Raw genomic sequence first — 22287 nt, 5'->3', positions numbered from 1 at the left:
GAGAATTTATTTTGGTCCAAAATGTGGGCTGAAGCGAATGAAAAGGAAAAATTGTTTGAATGTCTAGGTAGCTTAAGTTAGTTAAATAAGGGTTTGTAAGGCCACTCAGTTCATAGTCAAGCTATTATAGGTAAAATTATAACCTTTCATGAGTTATATATTGAAAACATACAAGGATATAATCTACATAACACGTTATTAAATTACCATTTTAACATTTCATTAATATGTAATATTAAAATCAAGTTAAATGGTTCAGTGTTGGGAACAGGAAATGAAAAAGGATTTGACTTTTTCTTTTACTAGTTTTGAATCTGAGTTTTGAATTGTATTCTGCTGTTAACCTCTCTCTATCTGCTCATCCTTTTCCTCTCATACTCTGCACTGTTAAAAAAAAAATAATAATAATTTCCTACAATAATCAAGTAAATTATTGGTGGGGTTTTTTCAGCATTATTTACTTTATTTAAAGATCTGTTTTTACAGAGTGCATTCTTTAGTAAAGCCTAGGCTTTTCAAATCCATCCTTTGATGTCTGATTTGTATTCCAGCTTTAATTTTAGGTTATGGATGGACAAAACAATCAAATAGTTATGCATGCAGTTATGTTCAAGTTTTTGGAAGAATGCACAAACCATTTAAGTGAAAAAAAATATATATGCTTTTGTTTTTGTTCAAGGATTGTGTGAGAGTTTGGTCGGTAAAAGTAGAAAGTTTGCAAATAAACTTTTCTTTCAGAGAAGCACTTCTTACATGATCAAACTGATACAAGATGCACATTTTATTATCATTTCTGAACTTGTGTACATGTGTTTGGGTTTGTAATATCTGTGCACTCCTCTTCTGTAAGGGTTTAAGCATTTGCTCCAAACAATTGCTTGGGATAAGACCGGAGATGAAGACTTGGAAAAACTAGTTTTGCCTGTTGGAGGAGACGCCAGTCACCTGTATGTCATTTTCAGTCTTCAATTCCTCCCAGCCCGTAACCATGGAAACTGTGAGTTGAGGCGAGTTGAAGACTTAAAGTGCTGTACAGATTCAAGTATCTGCTCGGCATGTGTCAATATGACCGGTGGAGATTGAAAGACGGCAGAAAATGGAAGCATACCAGAAAAAAAGTGGGTTTTGGAGTGCGAGAGAGCTGCGAAGTTCCTGAGCTCGTGAGTAAATAACAGTACTATTATACCGAATGGGTTCAGGAGCTGTCATGCTCTGTGGTAATTACATTTACTGCTTCCTCTTTCTCTTTTCTGGGACGTAAAGGAATTTTCTGGCAAATTTCAGATTAAGAGCACAATGTGTACTTAGGGGAAGCATTATTTTGCTGAAAACCTCCATTGTTCATTAATTGGCTTTAAGAGTCACAAGCACATGCAAACTGCACCACAACAACATTTTCAAAATGTTTTCCTTGGTTTCCAGTAAAAACTTTCTTAAAGCATTCTTAAAACAATACATACGTATTAATATATTAATATAACTGTCATTAATTAGTTTATTTTTCATACATTATTATTTTGTGTTATATATATATACAAGACAAAAAAAAATTGCTGAAAAAAATAACCCCACTCAAAAGTTTGGGAACCCTTGGCTCTTAATACTGTGTGCTGTGACCACACAGAGTATTAAGAACTAAGGGTTCCCAAACTTTTGAATGGGGTTATTTTAATAATTTCAGCATTTTTTTTTTGTCTTGTGGACTAAATGTTAATATCTTTTATGTACAATATCTTACTCAGGACAGTACTAAATAAAAAATAACATGCATTTAGTATGATCTCTCTTATTTTTTGAAAATCACTCATATTTTCACAGATTCTGCAAAGGGTGCCCAAACTTTCGATCCCCACTGTATATATATATATATATATATATATATATATATATATATATATATATAATACATATGTTATGGCATCTTGTTTTCACCAGAGGATGGATGGATGGATGGATGAATAGATCCCATGGTGGAAACAAGTTTAGCTACACCATTTTTCTTCAGAGTATATTTTTTAGGAAATTTTATGTTTTTTTTGTTTTTTTTACTGCAAAACAAGACAAAATATACAAGTAAATTACAATACGATTATTATTATATTTTTATTTATTATATTTATTTATTTGTTTTCTTGCCATGTGAAAAGTGACTGCAAATAGACATTATTATTCACACTGTGTCAAAAAAAAACATTGAGACCAACAAAAGTGGCAGCTTAATTAAGAGCTTTCCAGAGATACAGGCAGTTCATCCAAGCAGTGGGATCAGTTATTCTGGACCACCTGTGAACAGGTGTAACATAATTGGCAAGGAAGTTCTATCTTGCTCTCCCAAGTTTTGCAATACCCCGCAGAGAGTTAATCATCTCCATTCCACACCATCATCTGCTCAAAAGTGTGCTACCCAGCACTCCTCTCAGATCCGGACTGTACCCGGCCAACAGAACATTCATTGATCCAGCATGAGTTACACTGAAATTATTGCTTATTATCTGGCAGAGGTGGAAATGATTCTCTAAACCCTGACTGCTCACACCAAGTTCAGACTTATAGGAGATGGCGAAGATAATTAGCATTTTCCCACATGGAGATTTCAGATGTTCTCATCATGGGGAACATGCAAATCACATGTGTAAGAGTTATTTCAGGCCCGCACAGAATCTCTGCTCTTTACTTGACTTGCATCCTTAAAGGAGTTTTCTGTGTTTCGGCTATAAGTAAAAAAAAAAAAAAAAAACAGTTCACTCAAAAAATGAAAATTCTGGCAATATTTGCTTTTCCTTATCTGCTTCCAAACCCGTATACCTTTATTTCTTCTGTGCAACATGAATGAAGCTATTTAAAAAAATATTGGTAATCAAACAATGTATGGAATATGTATGTATGTGAAAAGAAATTGTTTAGTTACCAACATTTTTCAAAATATCATTAAAGAAAAAAAATCAGTCATACAGGTTTTGAACAACATGAGGGTGAGTAAATCATGCCAGAAGTTTTGTTTGTGGGTAAACTTTTTTTAAGCTACACCAACAGCATGTGTAACTTAAAATAGAAAATTAAATCATCTTTCTTAATTTAAATAATAAAAAAATGCAAATGAAAAATAATATAATGTGGTTAAGGTAAGGCGCTGACAATTAAAGTAAATGATGGCATCTTCCAAAAGCTTGCACATTTTGCAGCTTGCATTTCTGTCAATTCATTATCCTCCATAAAAATTTTATTATTTGATCTGTAAAGCTGTCTAAATAATTTTTGTGGGAGATGAACTAATTATTCACCAATGTAATATCAGCAGCTTTTCTTGTGACATGAAAATTAAGTTGAATTCTATGTTAACGTTTAATAGAACATATTTTACAAGTGTCTAATAAGCTTTGTGGCCATACTTGTGGATATAAACATTGCATATTTTAATATTTACTGCCTGGCCCTGTGTACTTTAATTGCAGTTGCCTTATTGTAACTATGGGATGAGTCAAACGTATTTTCTATAGTAATTGCCACAAATACTGGCAACAGAGCTTAATTTGCTGTTAATCAAGAGCACTGATTTACCCATGAATGAATTACACATACTAATCATCAAAAATAATCTGATCTAATCCTAGTGAATTCAGTTAGTGGCCATGTTAAATCAATGAGCCACATGTGCTAAATCTGATTGGATGAAACACCAAGGCAGATAGTTGTGTTAACTGTCTTACAGCATGTCCAGATGCACAGCCACCTTCTGTGCCATCTTCGTCATCTCTGCAGGGTTCACTAGACCTCCTGTCAGCCCCTGTAATGAGTGTGTGGATCTGAATCCATTTATAGACTCATTCCTCCCACCTAAGACGCATCACATTTCTCACCTGTCTGCTGTACAAGAAAAAAAAAAAACTTGCATGGCACACACCTGCAATGGCTGACAGCAATGTAAGCAATTTTCAGATTCAGACAGATTGATTACATTGCAGGTCAACTCTGTCAGTACAAACATTAAGGAGATGTTTGTCAGGACTAGCAGATTTGTGGTCGAGGCATGGAGAGCTTTTGTGAGGACTATCAGTGAATGTCATGGTCATGCATGATTGCGTCCCATCAGTGCTAGCAGAACACAGAATGGCCATTAACAGGCTGACTGGAGTCGATTGGCTTGGGGAAAGTCTACCATTAACTGTGAACCCTTGGCCCCAATCTATACCCCTCCAGTCGTCTATCTGTCTCTGTCTGTCTCTAGTTTTCCCTCAGATTCAAAGGCAATTATAATCAGTATCAAAAAAAGCACTTATGTTTGAATACAGCAGTGAAACTGAGTTTACAAAACTTGATGGTTCCGCAGTGTTTGGCATCTTCTGAGGAAATGTAGTAGACTATAAGTATACAGTGAAAATGGACGTATACTAAGTATACTACGTTTTCTCAAGGGGTGAAATCTTACTCTGTGATTTGTGGATTGTTTGTGGACTGAAGTCTGCGTGGATAAATCAGGAACAGGTTTATAAAATGATGCATTTACTGTGTGTATGTAAGTATATATATATATGTGTATTAGTGGCCTAGAAATAGTACACAATTACATCTTCCTTGTTGATTTCATGTCATCCTTTTTCTGTGTTTGTCAAAAGCCCTAAACTTTGTTTGTTTCCAGATTGAATTGAAATTTTCAAATGCGTTTTTCAATGTGATTTTAGCCACTGTTCCTGAAACGGAGGATTTTGAAGGGGGGATTAGTTACACTGTCTTTCTGAGGGAACAATTCATGACTAGCCATTCATTTATTCAGCACTTGCATGAAATCTTGTTGCTATCTGTGTCATAGAAGAAGGCACAAAGACGATGAATAGCATTCCAACCCAGAATGTAGTTATAATCCACACGACAGAAATCCAAGAAGGCTAAAGTAACACACATTAATGTAAACAGTGACCAGGCAAATGAGGAGGAATAACTGTCCATGATAACTGATGACTGGCGGGAGACTAAGACTACTGAAAACAATCTGAAAGCCCAAGAAAGCAAACTAACTGAACATAAATGTGACAATCTGATGGTTGTATAGAGCCAAGGCCACAAAAACATTTCCTTATTTCAGTCTGCTGCAAATGGGTTTGCTTGGAGCAAAATATATTGCTTTGTTATCGTTAAAGTTAAAAATAAGTGTTTCTGTTACAGAAATTGAGTTTCTGAACTTTTATGACTAACACTTGCACTTCTGTATTTTAGTATTCATAAAACTCCCTTCAAAGTGTAGACTGAATTTGTCAAAATTTCATGGTGAAAGTTGTTGTGTGAGGATGTGCTAAATCTCTCACACACAGACAAAACACCTTCTCTCAGAAAATGTGTTTAACTCCTCTGAGACCATTGCAGACAGTTATGATTAATTACAATAAACTTTTATCTGTTGCACTTTATTTTACAGTACGTGTACTAACATGTACTTATAGTGTACTTACAGTGTATTTATCTAAGAAAGTTCTGGTAATACAAGGTAACTACATGGGGTAGGGTTAGGTTTAGGTTCAGGGTTAGTGCCTAGTTATTACATAGTTATTGTAATTACTATAATAAGTACATAGTATGTACATGAGGAACAGGACTGAAAAATAAAGTGCTAACCTTTTATCTATCATGTAAAGTACATTGCAAGAACATAGCACTTACTTTGGACAACAGTGCATTTGTCACACTATGGTGATAACCCAAAAGGCAGAGAAGACTATGAAGAAGAGTCTTTTTAATCATACATTTTGATTCTGGATCAGACCTTAGTTTCAGTAGTCATGTCAAATCAGTAACTAAATCAGCACAGTATCATCTCAAAAACATTACAAGAATTGGATGTTTTGTTTCCAGTCAAGACTTGGAGAAACTTGTTAATGCCTTCATCACCATTTGGGTGGACTATTGTAATGGGCTCCTCACCGGCCTTCCCAAAAAGACAATTAGACTGCTGCAGCTCATCCAGAACGCTGCTGCCAGGATTCTGACAAGAACCAGAAAATCTGAGCATATCACACCAGTCCTCAGGTCCTTACACTAGCTTCCAGTTACATTTAGGATTGATTTTAAAGTACTTATACTTGTTTATAAATTACTCAATGACCTAGGACTGAAATACATTGCATATATGCTCACTGAATATAAACCTAACAGACCACTCAGATCATTAGGTTTGAGTCAGTTAGAAATACCAAGGGTTCACACAAAACAAGAGGAATCTTCTTTTAGTTATTATGCCGCCGGCAGTTGGAATCAGGTTCCAGAAGAGATCAGATGTGCTAAAACATTAGCCACTTTTAAATGCAGACTCAAAACTCACCAGTTTAGCTGTGCATTTATTGAATGAGCACTGAGCTATGTCTGAACTGATTCCACTATAGTTTATGTATAATCATTTTCCATTTGTAACTTTTTTTAATTCATTTAAAAAAAAAAAAGTAATCATTTTAAATGTTTTTAAGTTCCCTGTTTTATTTTTGTTATTTTTGCTTATGATTATTTTACTTCATTTTATGCAAAGCACTTTGAATTACCATTGTGTATGAAATGTGCTATATAAATAAATTTGCTTTGCCTATACTATTAACAGGGCAAAATCTACACATACAAACTAGCACAAACTGACAAGACCAGACATCAGACAGAGACGAGAAGGCAGAATAAATACACAGCAGGTTAAGGGCTTAATTGATGAAGGACAAATCAAATCAAGACACATGAAGAGAAACTAGGTCACAGATGACATGAACACGACAAAACTGTGACAGAACGCCCCCCTCTGGAAAGGCACATCTTTGTCCCTACAAAGATCTATAGTGAAAAACCAAAGACAAAACGATGAGAGGAGATGGTGAAGAAGATGAAAGATGGAGCAGGCAGGACCAGGAAGGCAACGATAGAGGAAGAAGCCAGCGACCAAACCGGAGAAGGGCGAGACAGATAATAAAAGACCACAGCACGGGGAGATGGGATGTAGAAGGCAGGAGGAACCAGGGCAGTGAAGATAAAGGGGAGCGAAGGAGGCATGAGATGATTGTGAGCTAGAACAGGAGATACTCATCGATGGATCATCATAGCCCAGCCAAAACACAGGCCTATGGCAGAGTTGCAGGAGGGGGAAGCCATGGTGGAAGCCAAGGAGGAGGATCCGGAGAAGCGAGCTCCTGTGAGGATGCCAGCAATGGTGACCTAGACGGAGCCAAGCAGACAAGGAGTCTGGTTCGACACTGAGGATACGAAAGGGCAAGATGGAGCAGTAGGCTCTGGCAACCAATGTGGAATAGTGGTTCTGGAAGGCCACGGTGGAGCTGGAGTGAGTGAGGATGAAGGCGGAGCCAGGGGGAAGGAGGGGCCTGACAGAGCCAAAGGGACGGAATGATGAGGCAAAGGTTAAAGGAGCCCGGTGGAGCCGATGGGATGATGGGCCATGGTGGAAACGAGGGAGCTAGGAGCCAAGGCAGCTGATTGGTCGGAGGGCTGAGGTTGTGGTTTGAATCCTGGATGTAGACCCGCATAGGCGAGAGTAAGCTCAGGGTATGCTGAGGGGGTAACGGACAGCAGTAGAGCTGGGATTGAGTGCTTGGCTGGAATGAGATGAGGTGGCAGGCAGGTCCAACACTCAGGCTGAACTGAAGAAGCAAAGGATTCCAGCAGTGTGAGCATACGAGCAATCCACAGTAGAAAAATAATAATAATCGGCAAAGCTCCCTTGAGGACCTTGCTTGGACAATCTAGCCTTCAAAAGTGTTGTTAAGTCCCATGTGATATAATGTGACAGGGCAGTCTTTTGGGTAACAAGAGTGTTAAGTGAGGTCTAAAAAGTCCTGTGTATGGTCCTCAGAGAGGGTTCCCCCTTGTTCATTAGGATTAGAAGAATGGCAGGTTTGTCCATAAGGCAAAAAAACAAAAACAAAAATCCAACCAAAAATTCTAGTCCAGTCTTCTCCCACATTACAGTGTGTAATAAACCTCAAGGCAGAGAAGATGATGAAGAAGAGTTCAGTATCTTCTTTATGCACCAAGAGCTTGTAACAGTCCAAAGAGAATAGACAAATTTAAATTGCATCATATGACCCCTTTAATTCATGAAGGGCAGGTGAAACAAATCAAATCAAGACACGAGGAGAAACTAGGTCACAGACGAGATGAACGCAACAAAACTGTGACAGCAAGCCTTTGGATTCTTTTTTCTTTTTAAGGGTTGTCTTCTGCATGTAGATTTTTTTTTCTCAGCTTAAATCAGCCCACTTTGCTTCCATCTGTGATGACCTGATGGTCAAATCCTGCAAGCTTGTGATCGCATGCTGGGGAATGTAGAGCTATAAACACAGATGCTCAGTGAGCGATTGGCACCTTCAAACAAGCTTCTCCATCACTTTCAGATAGTCACTGCCAATGCTCCTGCTGAGAGGTCCTGCCTCAGTTAATGAATTTTGTGCATGTAGAGCTTTCAGTTTGCAAACAAGCCTGTATATATTAGAGACAGAGCTTTATTTATATAGTGCATTATACAATATAGATTGTGTCAAAGGAGCTTTACTGTGTTAACCAGGAAAACATGTGCTGATAATGCAAGAGGATTGATCAAGGTTGTTTTTGTTTATATACAAAATCTCAATTGCCTGAATTTACTTTTTTGTAAAATGGAGCTACATTCGTGTCCAGCCCCTTATATTAAGTATTTCAGTAACATTTACAATAAGGCTCCATTAGTTTTATATTAGTATTAACAAGCACAATTTTTGATTTTAATAATGAATTAGTAAATGCTGAAATTAACTTTAGCTAAGATTAATAGAGGCTGTAGAAATAGTTAATGCTTAAAGCTGCGGTAGGGAACTTTTGACGCTCTAGCGGTTAATAAACAGAATTGCTTGTGTCTTGCGGAAGAACATCGTAGCCGGAACTACTTCTCTCTGTTTATGTCTATGAAGAATCACAAAGGTACTGGGTTACTCCGCCGCGGTAACCCCGAAGCAATCTAAAATAGTCCGAATTTAAACACTTATTAAAGGTGCACCCTAGTGATTCAGGACAAGCTAAAAACACGGTTTGGAAAATGGATTCATGGTGTATTTGCTTATAATATACATTTTTCTACATTTTGAACACAAACAAAGTTACGGACCGCAGGTCTGATTGGTTATTTTTTTACCGGGAGCGCATGACTTTCTGCAAATGGCAATAGGACCACTGGGAGGAGCCAGAGGAGCTTGATTTTTTCACAGATTATCTGTCTCATATTCTACTGTCAGGACATAATGACAGGTTTAATAAATATGTAAAAAATATATTTTTACAAAAGTTACCTACAGCACCTTTAATTAATGTTAACTAAAGTAGTTAACTAATGTAAACTATTGAACCTTACTGTAAAGTGTTACCAGTATTTCTATGTATATGTAGGGAAATGTATATCACAAATTGTAATGCTTGTATTGTCACAAAATGTAAATTATATTATTGGCCAGCTCTAATCTGCTAAATGTGCCTATAAATATTAAGATATTGCAGAAAAGTATGTTCTCACTCAGTATTTCTGTCTTTTTTCCCAGTAAAAATATCTTAACATTCTTAAATCAAGATCCATTTACATGAGATGCAAAATGACATGACATATCAAAATAAATTTTTGAAAGATTAAAAATATCCCCCAATGAGGTAAAAATAATAATGATTTCCCCTTTTAAATAGGTTCATTTTCTTAACCCACTTTCTTGACCCACAATTATTAAGTTGTGCTGTGAAATCAATTTTAGCTTGACTTGCCATTTCTTTTAAAGAGGAACCACATGCCATTCCAAACCTGAATGTCTGACTGACTTCTGTGCAGCACTAAAGAACATTTTTGAAGAAAATATCAGCCGTTTTGCCTTTAAAATCACAAGTTCCAAGGCTTTTGTGTTCCCGCAGAAGAAAGAAAGTCATACAGGTTTGGAACGACATATGGGTGAGTACATTATAACAGAATTTTAATTTTTACGTCAGCTATGCTTTAAGCTTTAGAAATGTAATCCCAGCTTTCTCAATCTGTCTTTATGTGTCAGTTTTGCAGATGTTTCCATGCGCTCGTCATGTGCACCACCCCAGTGAGAGGCTCCAGCTTTAAAATCTCCTCCAAAGTCACCAAAACTCTCAGGACAGTGCGACGTGCCAACGGCCAGAATGTGACCTTCGCGGTGGCCTCAGCTGGCCATCCTACTATCTTTGCTCCTAACAGCGGTGGGCAGAAAAGCTCCTCAGTGGGTGAGAAACCATCTCCTGCTGCGGGCCAGGGCACCAATAGACCTGTTGTCTCTCTTGTGGCCTATTACAATGATTGAGCTCATTGTAATAATTAGAGGTTATAGAGGTCATGGATTGCGTAAAAGGAAAGTGGGCGTATCTTGCAGAGCAATGTGGAACTAGGACACGCCCCTCACTGATGATTATGTGATGTTGCATGCATGACCTTTCTGGGGAAAATAAAATAGTAATGGATATTGAAAGTGGACCGCTGGAAAAAAGGAATGACACCCCAGAACAAGTTTGAAACATGCGTAAGGATCTAAGTATTAATTTAGCTTATGTTTCTTATGAGTCCAGGATGTGCTCTCAGATTTGGGTGAATGGTCTCTCCCTTTTTTTTTTTTTTTTATATTTATGGGGTACAATGGAGAGATGACAGTAAAGTATTGGAGTGGAGAGAGGGAAGCGGGATCAGCAAAGGACCTCAAGGCGGAATTCGAACTTGGGTCGCTGTGAGCACAGTTGCGCTATATGTCACACGCTAACCACGAGGCTATTGGCGCCTACATAGTAGCTCTCTTGAAAAAGTTTTTTTCCTCAATATTTTACTTTGACAAGAACACTTTTGCTACCAGTTTCTTACAGGTTTGGACAACCAGTGTAACTCAGATTGTTTAAAATGATACTTTTGTTACTCTTCTTAATAATTCTGTTCATCGTGTGGACATGTACAAGTAATCTAAGCACATGAGGACCTGTTTGTTAAAGGAATGGTTGACTCAAAAAATTGTAATTTCTTCATCAGAACAGATTCAGAGAAATTTAGCTTTACATCACTTGCTCACCAGTGGATCCTCTGCAGTGAATGGGTGCCGTCAGAATGAGAGCTGATAAAAATGTCACAGAAATCCACATGATTCCATCAATTAATGTCTTATGAAGTGGAAACCTGTCTATCTGTAATAAACAAATCCATCATTGAGATGTTTTTAACTTCAAATCATTGCTTCTGGCTGAACAGCTTAATTATAGCCTTGTTTCTTACAATCACAAAACTTTTGTACAGGTTAATTGATGGACTGGAGTCATGTGGATTACTTGTGGATTATTATGATGAAGAAAGAAACTCATCTACATCTTAGATGGCCTGAGTCCATTTACAGAAAATGTTCTTTTTTGGGTGAACTATTCCTTTATGGAATATATATTGCTCAAATTTAAAAGGGTTTTATTGTTTTCCTTGATGTTTGAAATACAGAAGTGTGATAACTTGCTCCTGGATCCTAAAATAAAATCTGTGAAACATAAAACCCCAATACATTTTGAACATTCACATATCCACTTCAATAATTCATTTTCATTGTCAAGTAATTCTGCCCTTGAGGTATCACTAACAGGAGAGTAATATATGAAGAATATCCACCAAACATTGTGCTTAGCTGTGGTTTAACTTCATTTTTATAATACAGTGTGACCCTGATCACATCAGTGAGTTTGTGCAGTTCATTTCAGCAAGACTTGTTTTATAAAAACCCTTAAAATGTTTGAGGGCATAAAACACATTTTGAGCAGTAAGAAACCTTGACTAACAACATTAATTGAACTCAGGGAAAACTGTGAAATGTTTCATATGACCCCTTTAATGATTAAAATGCAATAGTCTACATGAAATATATACTTTTACAAGTATTTAAATGTGAGATCTGAAGTTCTTTTTTAGCTTTCCTTGTATTGTAACAGATGTAGCTTAAAACTGCTGAGCATATGAGAACATTCTGAGAATAGCTCTCCATAGCCTCACCAATGTATTTCCAAGTTTAAATAAGCAAATCGTTCATTGGAAATACACAATTTTCTTGGCATGTAATGCGAAATTGGCTGCAGGCACCCATCCCATAAAATCTCTTTATCGTACTGTATACACACAGAGAGAATAATAATTAATTTCTAAAAAGCTTTCATAAACTATAACATATCAGAAAGCAATGATGCCTTGAAGCCAAAACGTGGAACAGAATCTGTCGACAATGGAATTAATTTCAATGTATTAATTTATAGTGTTTGTATGTTTGTTTTTGGTTCATTTTGTTTTGATTCTGGTGTATTGTAATCAATATTTAAGTTGTTTGCCATCAAAAGGCCAGGCTTCTCAGCGATGAGCAGAATGTTGACTCCTCAAGACTTGAATACTGTGATTGGCACTGGGTCCCGAGTGGGACTGTGACTGTTTTTACCAGCTGATCTGTGTTTACTAATGCAGCAACATTTACAATCAAACAACAAAATTTCTATTATGACATCCTGGTAAATCACATATACTGTAGCTGACACTTTGAAGAGAATTTGAATTATTTTTAATTTGAATTATTATACATATTTTATGACTTATCAAAAGCCTTTCTTACTGTGCGTGTTTTGTTTTAGTATCATATTTTTGCTGATCAATTTTAATTTATATTTTTGTGCATATATTTAGTACCATCTTGTTAAGGTAAACAAAAATAAATTAATAATAATTAATGGTCAAAAATGCAGTTTTATACTGTTAATCAAAAGTTTGGGGACAGTAAGGTTGTTGGTGGTTTTTTGTTTGTTTGTTTTTATTTTTTTGAACCATAAAATTTCAAATAAATAATGTTCGTTGGAACTTTCTATTCATCAAAAAATCAGTTTCCACATAAATATTAAGCACCCCAACTGTTTTCAACATTTATAATAATAATAAACTGTTTCTTGAATGTCAAATCATCTCATTAGAATGATTTCTGAAAGATCATGTGACACTGTAGACTTTGCCACCACAGGAATAAATTGCATTTTAAAATATATAAAAATATTTATTTTTTTGTAAAAAAAATTTATATATTTCACAATATTACTGTTTTTACAGTTATTATTATTATTGTTATTAAATAGTTGCAGTCTTGGTAAGCACAAGCCTTAAAAAAAAAAAAAAATTAATTAAGAACCCAAACCTTTGAGTAATATATTTTACTAATTTATTCCTTTATTTAAATTAAATGACCACTTTATGGCTCATATAATGGAGAATTCTATAACTGAACATTACATGAACACAAGCATTTGTATTAGAGCCACATATCTGTAAATATTTTTTACAAGAGTTGGATTTGTGAAACAAAAATGATTACCACTACAGTGTTTATTTTGAGTTTTATTTGTATAATATGTTTTTTTTTGTGATTTGTGTCAACATTAGTGAGTATTTTTATGGGGCCGTTTCTATATGAAGTGGTATGTGACCCAATTTTTATGAGTTGGCATAGTAGTGCAAAGCTGACAATGTGCAAAACTCTGTACGTTAAGTGAGAATGCAGTCAATGATGTAGATATTGTGTCAGGATACAAATGGAAATGGAAGAGAACAGCACTTTGAAATGTGTAAAAATGCTGTTGTAAAAAGTTGTAAGATTTAAGCTTTTTTTATTCCAACTCACTTTGTAAATTCTAAATAAGATTACAATTTCTGATTTCTTTCTGATTTCTTTTTCTGACATGCCCAAAATGAATCTAATACATCATAGTGATCTCCAAATCAGAGCTTTTGTTTTGTAGTTGCGTTGTGTTTGCACGTTTTAAAGCACTGAACTGTTTGTCAGATGGTCACTAATTTATTTGTGCATTTGTTTGTGTGTTTGTGTGTGCTAGCATTCGTCTCTATTATGTATTACCAAAGCAATTTTTTCTCTAAATGTTACATATGTTAATGATAATAATAAAAAATATCTGGATATAAAATATGTATGTGGCTTTTATAGAAGTTACTGTTTTTGTTTGATTGTAAAATGTCCACAATGCATATATACAATTTGTGCAACAGAGAAAAGCATATTTCCAGTTTGCTTTGGCATTGTGCGATATGAGCTGTTAAAAAGATTTCTCAAGAATATCCTCTTTTCTGCAAAATGAGTAATGTTTCTAATTCTTTCATTCCAAAGTGCAAAGGGTAAAGCTCCGACCTTATCCATCCTTGTGACCGATTTCTGCTTTTTTAGTTTCCGTCATAACAGTGTGATGTACTGGGTTCTGATTTGAGACTTGAAAATGGGAAAGTCACACCATAGTGTGATAAATCCCTCTCTGAGCGGGATTAATCAATAGTTAGGGTAGTCGAGAGCTGGTGAGGGTGAGAGAAATGCTGGAAGACAGAAAGAGTACTCACGCCTCGGAAAAGAAGGGCCATCAGATGCAGCAGGTGCATGAGAAGAAATATGCAGAATTAATATCAGGGTTTTAAAAAACGGAGTGTCAGTTTGAGTAGTGTACTTTCCAGGTATGTATACTGTATATTTCCAGATAAGTTTGCCAAACAGCAAGAGAACTCACATAATGCATTCACACACACACACACAAACACATATATATATATATATATATATATATATATATATATATATATATATATATATATATATATATATATATATATGTATATATAATATTATATATAATATTATATACATTATAAAATATATTAAGTATTATAATTAAAATATATTGTAAATAACATCTAGCCTATGTAGATGTTTGTTTCTTTCAGTTTTCACTCATTTTGCAGAATTTCTTTGATACTTCTGGTCGAGATGCATCATGGCAGGTTTGACGTCAGTTACATCAGATAAAATTGATTTTTGAAAGGAGGGTAAGTGCATTTGGTCTGACCTTGCAACTGCTTTAAATGCATTACAAATGTTATAAAGATAAAGTATACATGCTGTGACGTCATGTGAACTCACCTTGTGTTTTTGTTGATATATGTTTAATACAGTTAACCAGACTAACACAATATATATGAGATAATCACAGAACAAAACACAGAGCAGCGTGTGTCTGCTAAATAGAATAAAAACATCACACCTTGTAACCCATCATAATCAATTTCCCACAGAGACAGATGAATGTTCATTAATAAACATTTATCCTTCTGATTAGTAAAAGACTCACTTACTGTGAACTATCGCCAAAGCCCTCAGGCCTGGCCATAATCATTTTGTCAGTGTTAGTGTCACAGTGACATCTGTGAGGGTTCTGCCTGTTTATCATGGGGGAAAGCATGTCACTTATTCACTTAAATGGAAATGAGGAACCTTTCTGTACAGAGAGTTCCTCTAATGCAGGGTCCTCTAAAATTGAATTGGCTATTTCAGATGCTACCCTAAAATTCTAAATTGTGATCGGTTAGAGTTAAAGGAATAGTTAACCAAAAAAATGAAAATTCTGTCATCATTTACCCACCTTCATGTCATTCCAAACCTGTATGAGTTGATTTTCCTTATGCTGAACATAAAAGATGATATTTTGAAGATTGGTGCAGTTGGTTGTGGCCATTGATTGAATTTTTATAATTTTTCTAATCTTTTATGTTCAACATAAGAAAGCAACTCATACAAGGTTCGGAATGACATGGAACAGCCAGTTCATACCAAAAATCATAATAAAGTTGTACTAATCATTCTAATTATATAAGAATAGACAAACTCCTTATAAGCGGCAGACGACAAAACTGCAGTGCATTAAACAGAACCTTCTTTAACAGAACTATATAGTATATACTGTATATATATATATATATATATATATATATAGTATATACTGTATATATAGTAATATAGTTCTCCTTATAGTCATCATTATTGGTGTGAACAGGCCTTTAGACTTGTATTTTTAGTAATAAATAAATTATATATTACATTGAGCAGACATAAAAGCATTAAATACAGTGGGCTGAAAGTTAAAATATAATCTTTGAACAATTATTTGAGGTATTTCACGTTTTGCAGTATTAATGTGTAATTCATTATATAATGACAATCAACTACAGAAATTCAAGAAATTTTTTACATTGTTTTTTTTTTTTTTTTTGGTCTTTTTAATTATAATTGTTAATTAGGATTTATTTACATCTATATTAATTAGATATCAATTTAATGAATGAATGAACATGCATTCCAAAACTCGAAAACTATTTCTCTGATTCCAGAAAATATTATTAATCTGAGTTTGTTTTGCAGTTTATGGATATCATCGTCATATAACTTTTTGCCTGTTTTGTCTTTTTTTGTATTTGTGACAAAATATGCCCAACCCAATATCTTTTTGCTTTTCTCTCTCTCTCTCTCTCTCTCTATTACTGCCAGTTCATAGAGAGAACCATCTGCTGATGTGCTTCTCTGCGGCAGGAGCCAGATGCCCTCAGTGATGGATTAGACGCTAGTGACCTGCAGTGACTGGCTCCAGTCAGACCTACGCAATAGAGCAGCACTCACTTGCTGGGCTATCCTCTGTGACACACTGGCATCCTACCACCCTGCAGCTCAGGAAGCCCATCACAGCCCACCGATAATCTCCACCGTGCCACAGCATACAAAGACATGCAAAACCCAAAAGAACATTTAACCAAGTACAAATGCCACATGAAAGCAAGATGTACAGTAGGGAAACATTATATCCTGATTCTATATTCACTGGAGCCTGCACACATTGCTGTGGTAATCCAAAAGAAAGATGTATTTTTTTGTTACAGTTTCATAAAAATACATCTCGCTGGTATAACTATATAAAGTCAAGATTAATTAATTTATCTTTTTTATATTTATTATAATTTTTTGTATAGGAAGTTTTTGGTTGAGGGAGATGCTTACTATGCTATTAACAGTGCATTGTTGTCTGTGGATTTGATGCAATCATGAGTAAATACAATTTTAAAATAAAAATATAATATATAAAAATTCCATTTCAGTTTACTAATAAGTTATCTTATTTTTCAGGCCAACTCCTTTAACCACCAGTCATACTACTTTTCACTAGGTATGCACAATACGGTATTAACTAATATCTATGAAACCAGTTACAGTAAAATAATTATTGTTTACAAAAACAAATCATTACAATTAAATTATTACTGCTCTCACTTTCTTTTTTACATTTAGATATTATTTGCTATAATCTAATGCTCTCTTAAAAACACAAATATAATATAACACTGTTAAATGTAATATAAAAAACATCAAAATATTTTTTAATTTTATTTCTATTTTTCCATTTACATATATTTACCATACACTAAATTCTCACTTTAAAAAAAACACTAATAATCCAATAAAACTTTTAAATGTAATCTAAATAAATAACTTTTCATCCTGCATATACTTGTAAAATGTAAAATGGCTTTTTTTGTGTACGTGTTTTATTTGTATTTGCTTATTAATTTATTTAGGATGCATCCATTCTTTTCACATCCATTCATTACCTATGGATAAAATAAAGTCCTACCCTATATTTATGTCTCATATTTATGTCTCTCAAAAATACACCACACTTAAGCAAAATGATAGCAAACATTGTGGTGTGTTGACTTTGCGATATATAAAGTATATGCATAAATATTTATCCACAAAAATAAAACCCAAATAAAAAACTTCAAAATAAAACCAAAAAAATAGCTCTCTGCCCGGATTTGAACTTTCATGCTTATGTCTTCAATGCCCTTTGGTGCCCTTTTTCAGTCCATTTGCACAGTAGTCTCCCAGAGCGCAGCGCTCTTGTAAGATTTCTGTCATCGAATTCTTTTCCTGTGCATCAGAGTACAACCTCTTCAGAGATTTCCCAATGAGCAGTCAAAACTGCTCCTAAATGGCTCTATTATGTCTGACCTCAGGTTCCTCAGTTGATAAGGTTTGAAACATTGCGAGTCAAACTGGGTCAGCACACCATTTCTCCTCAGTAGCTGTTCTTTTATAGTGTCTAAATGTTAATAAATAGTGTCTAATGTCATGTTTGAGAATGTATTCTAGGCTCTGGGATATGAAAAGGTTCAATTACATTAATCGCACAAACAGTGATTAAAATACATCTGTCAATTCAGGGGGTGGGAATGGAAAAATAATTTGAAGATCATTGTGATGCTAATTTGTTCCTCAGATGGATTTTTCTGCTTAATCTTATTTGTGAAATATTGGCTAAATTGAAAACCATAGTTCAGTCTCTGCATGTTTTTTATTTTTATTTATAACCATGATAATTTAACATCTTTTAATTTTTACTTTGATAAAGTTTACTTTTTATGTTTCCTTTTACAAATATATGAATACTCGAAGTAAAATCTATAGAAATAATTCCATTTTAAGACTTTTCAAACTTTGTTTTCAGGGGTCAGAGTAAAGATTTAGGTGTTTTTATTTAGGCTTTTATTACATAACTGAGCTGTAATTGTATTTTAAATATTCATACCCTAATTTTGTATATGCAGGAATCTCATTTGGCACTCAGAGATGCTTCATTGTTTTGTTTTTTGTTTTCATTGCCATTGTGAATTATAGATGTGTGACATTTCCTGTTCTCACAAGTTCTCATTTAATCCACTGATGTGTGAATTTTTTAATCAAAAAGTTTACTGTTTTAATTTTCTTCAAAACAAGAACATAATCATTCTCAGCTTAATTTATTGCTCTTTTTTTCCAAAAAGAGTTATGTGTCCAATGCAACAGAAGATCATGGTAAATATTCCATACAGAGGTACTGTAACTGATGTTGTATGTATGTTGTCATAGACAAAAACATAAAAGACGGCATTTAGGCATGTAGTGTCAAAGGTCACTCTTGGTGGTCTAGATCAGTGGTTCCCAAACTGGGGTGCACGCACCCCTAGTGGTGCGCAGACTGACCACCGGGGGTGCGCGATAGAATGTTTGTAATGGTGGGGGAAAAGATTGTCTCTTTATTATTTTTATGTATTTAACTGAGGTAAACTTCACATGCGAAAGTTTTATTAAGAAATAAAATTACACATTCCAAGCTATAAATTACTCATGATTTAATTTCATTTTACAAACACATCTGTCACAATAGCCCCACCCTGTTCATATTAGGCGATAACTGATAATTCGTACATTTATTTTTCACTTACTACATTAATCAAAATGGACACCTGGTTAAAAACAGGCACTTTAAAGAAATCAAGGGAGAAATCTTTTGCATTTATAACAGATTTCTTTGTTTTCTAATTTAAAGTAAATATTTGTATTTAGTTATTGCAAATAAAAATGTGAAGTTTAAGCGGAATATTTATATTTAATTATTGCAGTTAAAAATGTAAAGTTTAACCAGAGTAAGGTGTTGGGGGGAGCTTGACAGGTGTCAAACTCTAGAAAGGGGTGCATGCTGCAAAAAGTTTGGAAACAACTGGTCTAGATGAATCACTCTATGAATAGTTAACTTAGCTTTTAAAAATATTTTCACAATATTTTCACAAATATTTTCACTTTTCACTGCAGCAGAAACCTCCCACCTTCCCCAGCTCCACCTGTATAGATCTGCTACAGGGTGATTGTTCCATAAAAATCGAATTGTTAAGAATTCATACAAAATCTTCTCCTGATAAAATAATAAAATTTTCTCGATTGACCACACTGATGATATCAGGTATGTGATCATGCAACAGACAAGACAAATCAGAAATGTAAAATATTTGCAGGAAATAAAAGTTTTTTGTCAAGCATGAAGAGAAATGGCCGTGAAATGCTCTGCTGTGTGATTAAAGAACATAGACGCTGTCTGATGAATGTCCAGGCGGGGGAAGAAATTGAAACAGTGAAGAAAAAGGTGTACATCAAACCCCTGCAACAGTCTGATAATTTAAAATCTGTGAATGTGTACTCCAGTCTAAACCCATGATTTATTCATACAGACAGCAAGCAAGGAGCAGGAAATGGTAATGGTGGGAGCTGACTGTTAAGCGGCTCTCAAGGACGCTGTTGTCTAGCACAGATCCAGAGACGAGTCTTCTACAGGGCCTCTCTGAATGCGTGATCTCGCTGTCGGCCTCTCATCAATTCACACGCAGCTCTCCCTTCACAAGCTGCATTTACACTGCAAATGGCCGTCTGGCCCTCAGGGACCCCGGCAGAAACACTGTGGCTTTTGAAGAGTTCTTTTGGCTCAATTTGTGTCCTCAAAGTTGGGGTATATTAAACAGACTTCTGAATACTGAAAAGCAGGGGGGGGAAACCTCTCCAAGGTCCTCTATTGCTCACACATAGACTCAATCTGTGTGACTTAAGGGCCTTTCGGGATTCTTTAGTTCCAGAACTTAATGCATAGTACTAAAGTACTAGGACAATTTTGCACAAACTATTTCCCAGTATCATTTAAAAGGTTGCATCGCACCGACAGTATGTACTAGGATGTGATGTGAGTCAGTCGACAACGATGTCATTTTTGCACGAAGAACAACGTAAACAACTTTAACGTCTGTGTTTTTGTTGTGTCTCGTGGGTTTCACAATAATGGACATGGAATGTCTGCGTATACATAAAGCGATTGAAAGAACGGAAAGAAGGATTAAGAATCTGCAACGACAACTGGCAGTGTTATTTTTGCTACAAGTGCCTGCACTTCAGCGTCCGTATATTTATTGCTGTTCATCATACCTGTGAAATAAGTTGACAATGTTTACAGTATGTTTACACTGCGGGGGACGGCATTTTTGAACGCATCTGGCTAAACAATGTCTACTTACAACACGGTTAGTACCAGTTGTGCTGGTTAGACCCTGCTCCAGAGTAGGAGCTAATTTGGTTCTCAAAAAAGGCAGTGTTCCGGCGTTGTGAAAATGCCCAAAAGTGGGTAGGTCCACAATTAGTTCTGGTACTATGAAAAGGTTCCTGCGGTGTGAAAGGCCCTTTACTGACTGTCGGATGGGTTTGATTTGTCAGGATAATGGATCTGTGCCATGCTCGCATCATAGCTTGGCTTTTGTTTGCTCGTTGGCATGTGTTCTGCTATAGAGAAAACCAGGAAAACAATGAAGCGGTGGCAATTCCCCCGTCGCTGCTCTTGGTAATCAAAAGGATTATTCTCTTGCAAACAAAGTCTTCCCTCTGTGGTTGTTTTGTCTTTTGTCTCAAAATCCAAATGTAATCCAGGTATTGTCAGGAAAACATGACTTACTATAGTAACATAATAAACATGAGACTGAACTTAGAATTGTTGTTTGATTTCTGAAATAGAAATATACATTTTATTTCTAAAAGGAATAATCATTTCCTGTATGTTTCTGCATTTCCTTTTGTATTTATTTATTTTTTATATAGGCTACTCCACCTTCATGATTAAAATGTATTTGTTAAAGACCAAAAGATCTAATGTCCCACTAAGATGGGATAGAGTTTAATTAAATTAGAGCCCAGTCTGACATTATTATTAATTATGAGTCAATGCACTAAAAACTCAGAGGATCATATTCTTCACTGTTCTTGCCCTATTTTGAGAGGCTGATTCATTGATTAATTCGCTCCGATCAGATCACTGAATCAGTTCCTAACTGTTGTAATCAGATTTCAAATTCAAAATCTGAAAATCTTTCCAGAAACGTAGTGGTGCGAAACTCTGAGATTATAATTTAAAGATTAGTGAAACACTTTGTAACTGCCCACCACTTAAAAAATAGTATAACATTGCATTCTCATGAGAGCTGAAGACAGTTTAACTTAAACATTACATGAGTTTTGTTCACCTAATATCAACAATATCTTTGGTGGGGGTTTTTGTGTAAGTGATGTGATGGTAACCCATACTCAGAATTCATGCTCTGCTTTTAACTCATCCAAAGTGCACACACTGTGGCTCCCAGGGAGCAGTTGGGGGTTCAGTGCCTTGCTCAATGGCACCTAAGTCATGGTATTGAAAGTGGAGAGATAACTGAATATGCACTCCCCCCCAACTACAATTCCTGCCAGCCCAAGGCTCGAACTCACAACCTCACAACCTCACAACCTACCAAACCACTGCTGTATTAGAATACATAAGTGTTCAGTGTTTGGTTCTCTCCATGTAAATTAAATTACATTAAATTAATACATTTAGAAGACGCTTTTATCCAAAGTGACTTACAGTGCGTTCAGGATATCAATGTTTATATCATTTGTTCTCAGGGAATCGAACCTCGAACCTTGATAGCACAATGCTCTACCAATTGAGCTACAGGAACACTATGTAGGATATTGAATTCTCCCTTGTGCAAACTTACCCTGACACGATACAACGGGTTAA

At 35.4% G+C, this 22287-nt stretch overlaps 1 protein-coding gene across 1 annotated transcript in view; it reads left to right on the top strand.

The window, feature by feature from the left end:
• The window catches only part of tmtopsb (teleost multiple tissue opsin b), a 30340-nt gene extending 17573 nt beyond the window's left edge, over positions 1-12767 (top strand). Inside the window, exon 4 of the mRNA XM_026237897.1 lies at positions 10038-12767. Within this exon, the coding sequence (XP_026093682.1) occupies positions 10038-10313 (276 nt within the window). The 3' untranslated portion in view covers positions 10314-12767. The remainder of the gene's footprint in view (positions 1-10037) is intronic.
• Positions 12768-22287: the final 9520 nt, after the last annotated feature.

The sequence above is a fragment of the Carassius auratus genome, chromosome 49 (genome assembly GCF_003368295.1).
Source record: "Carassius auratus strain Wakin chromosome 49, ASM336829v1, whole genome shotgun sequence".
Taxonomy (NCBI): Eukaryota; Metazoa; Chordata; class Actinopteri; order Cypriniformes; family Cyprinidae; genus Carassius; species Carassius auratus.
This window is presented reverse-complemented; position numbering and strand designations above follow the sequence as displayed.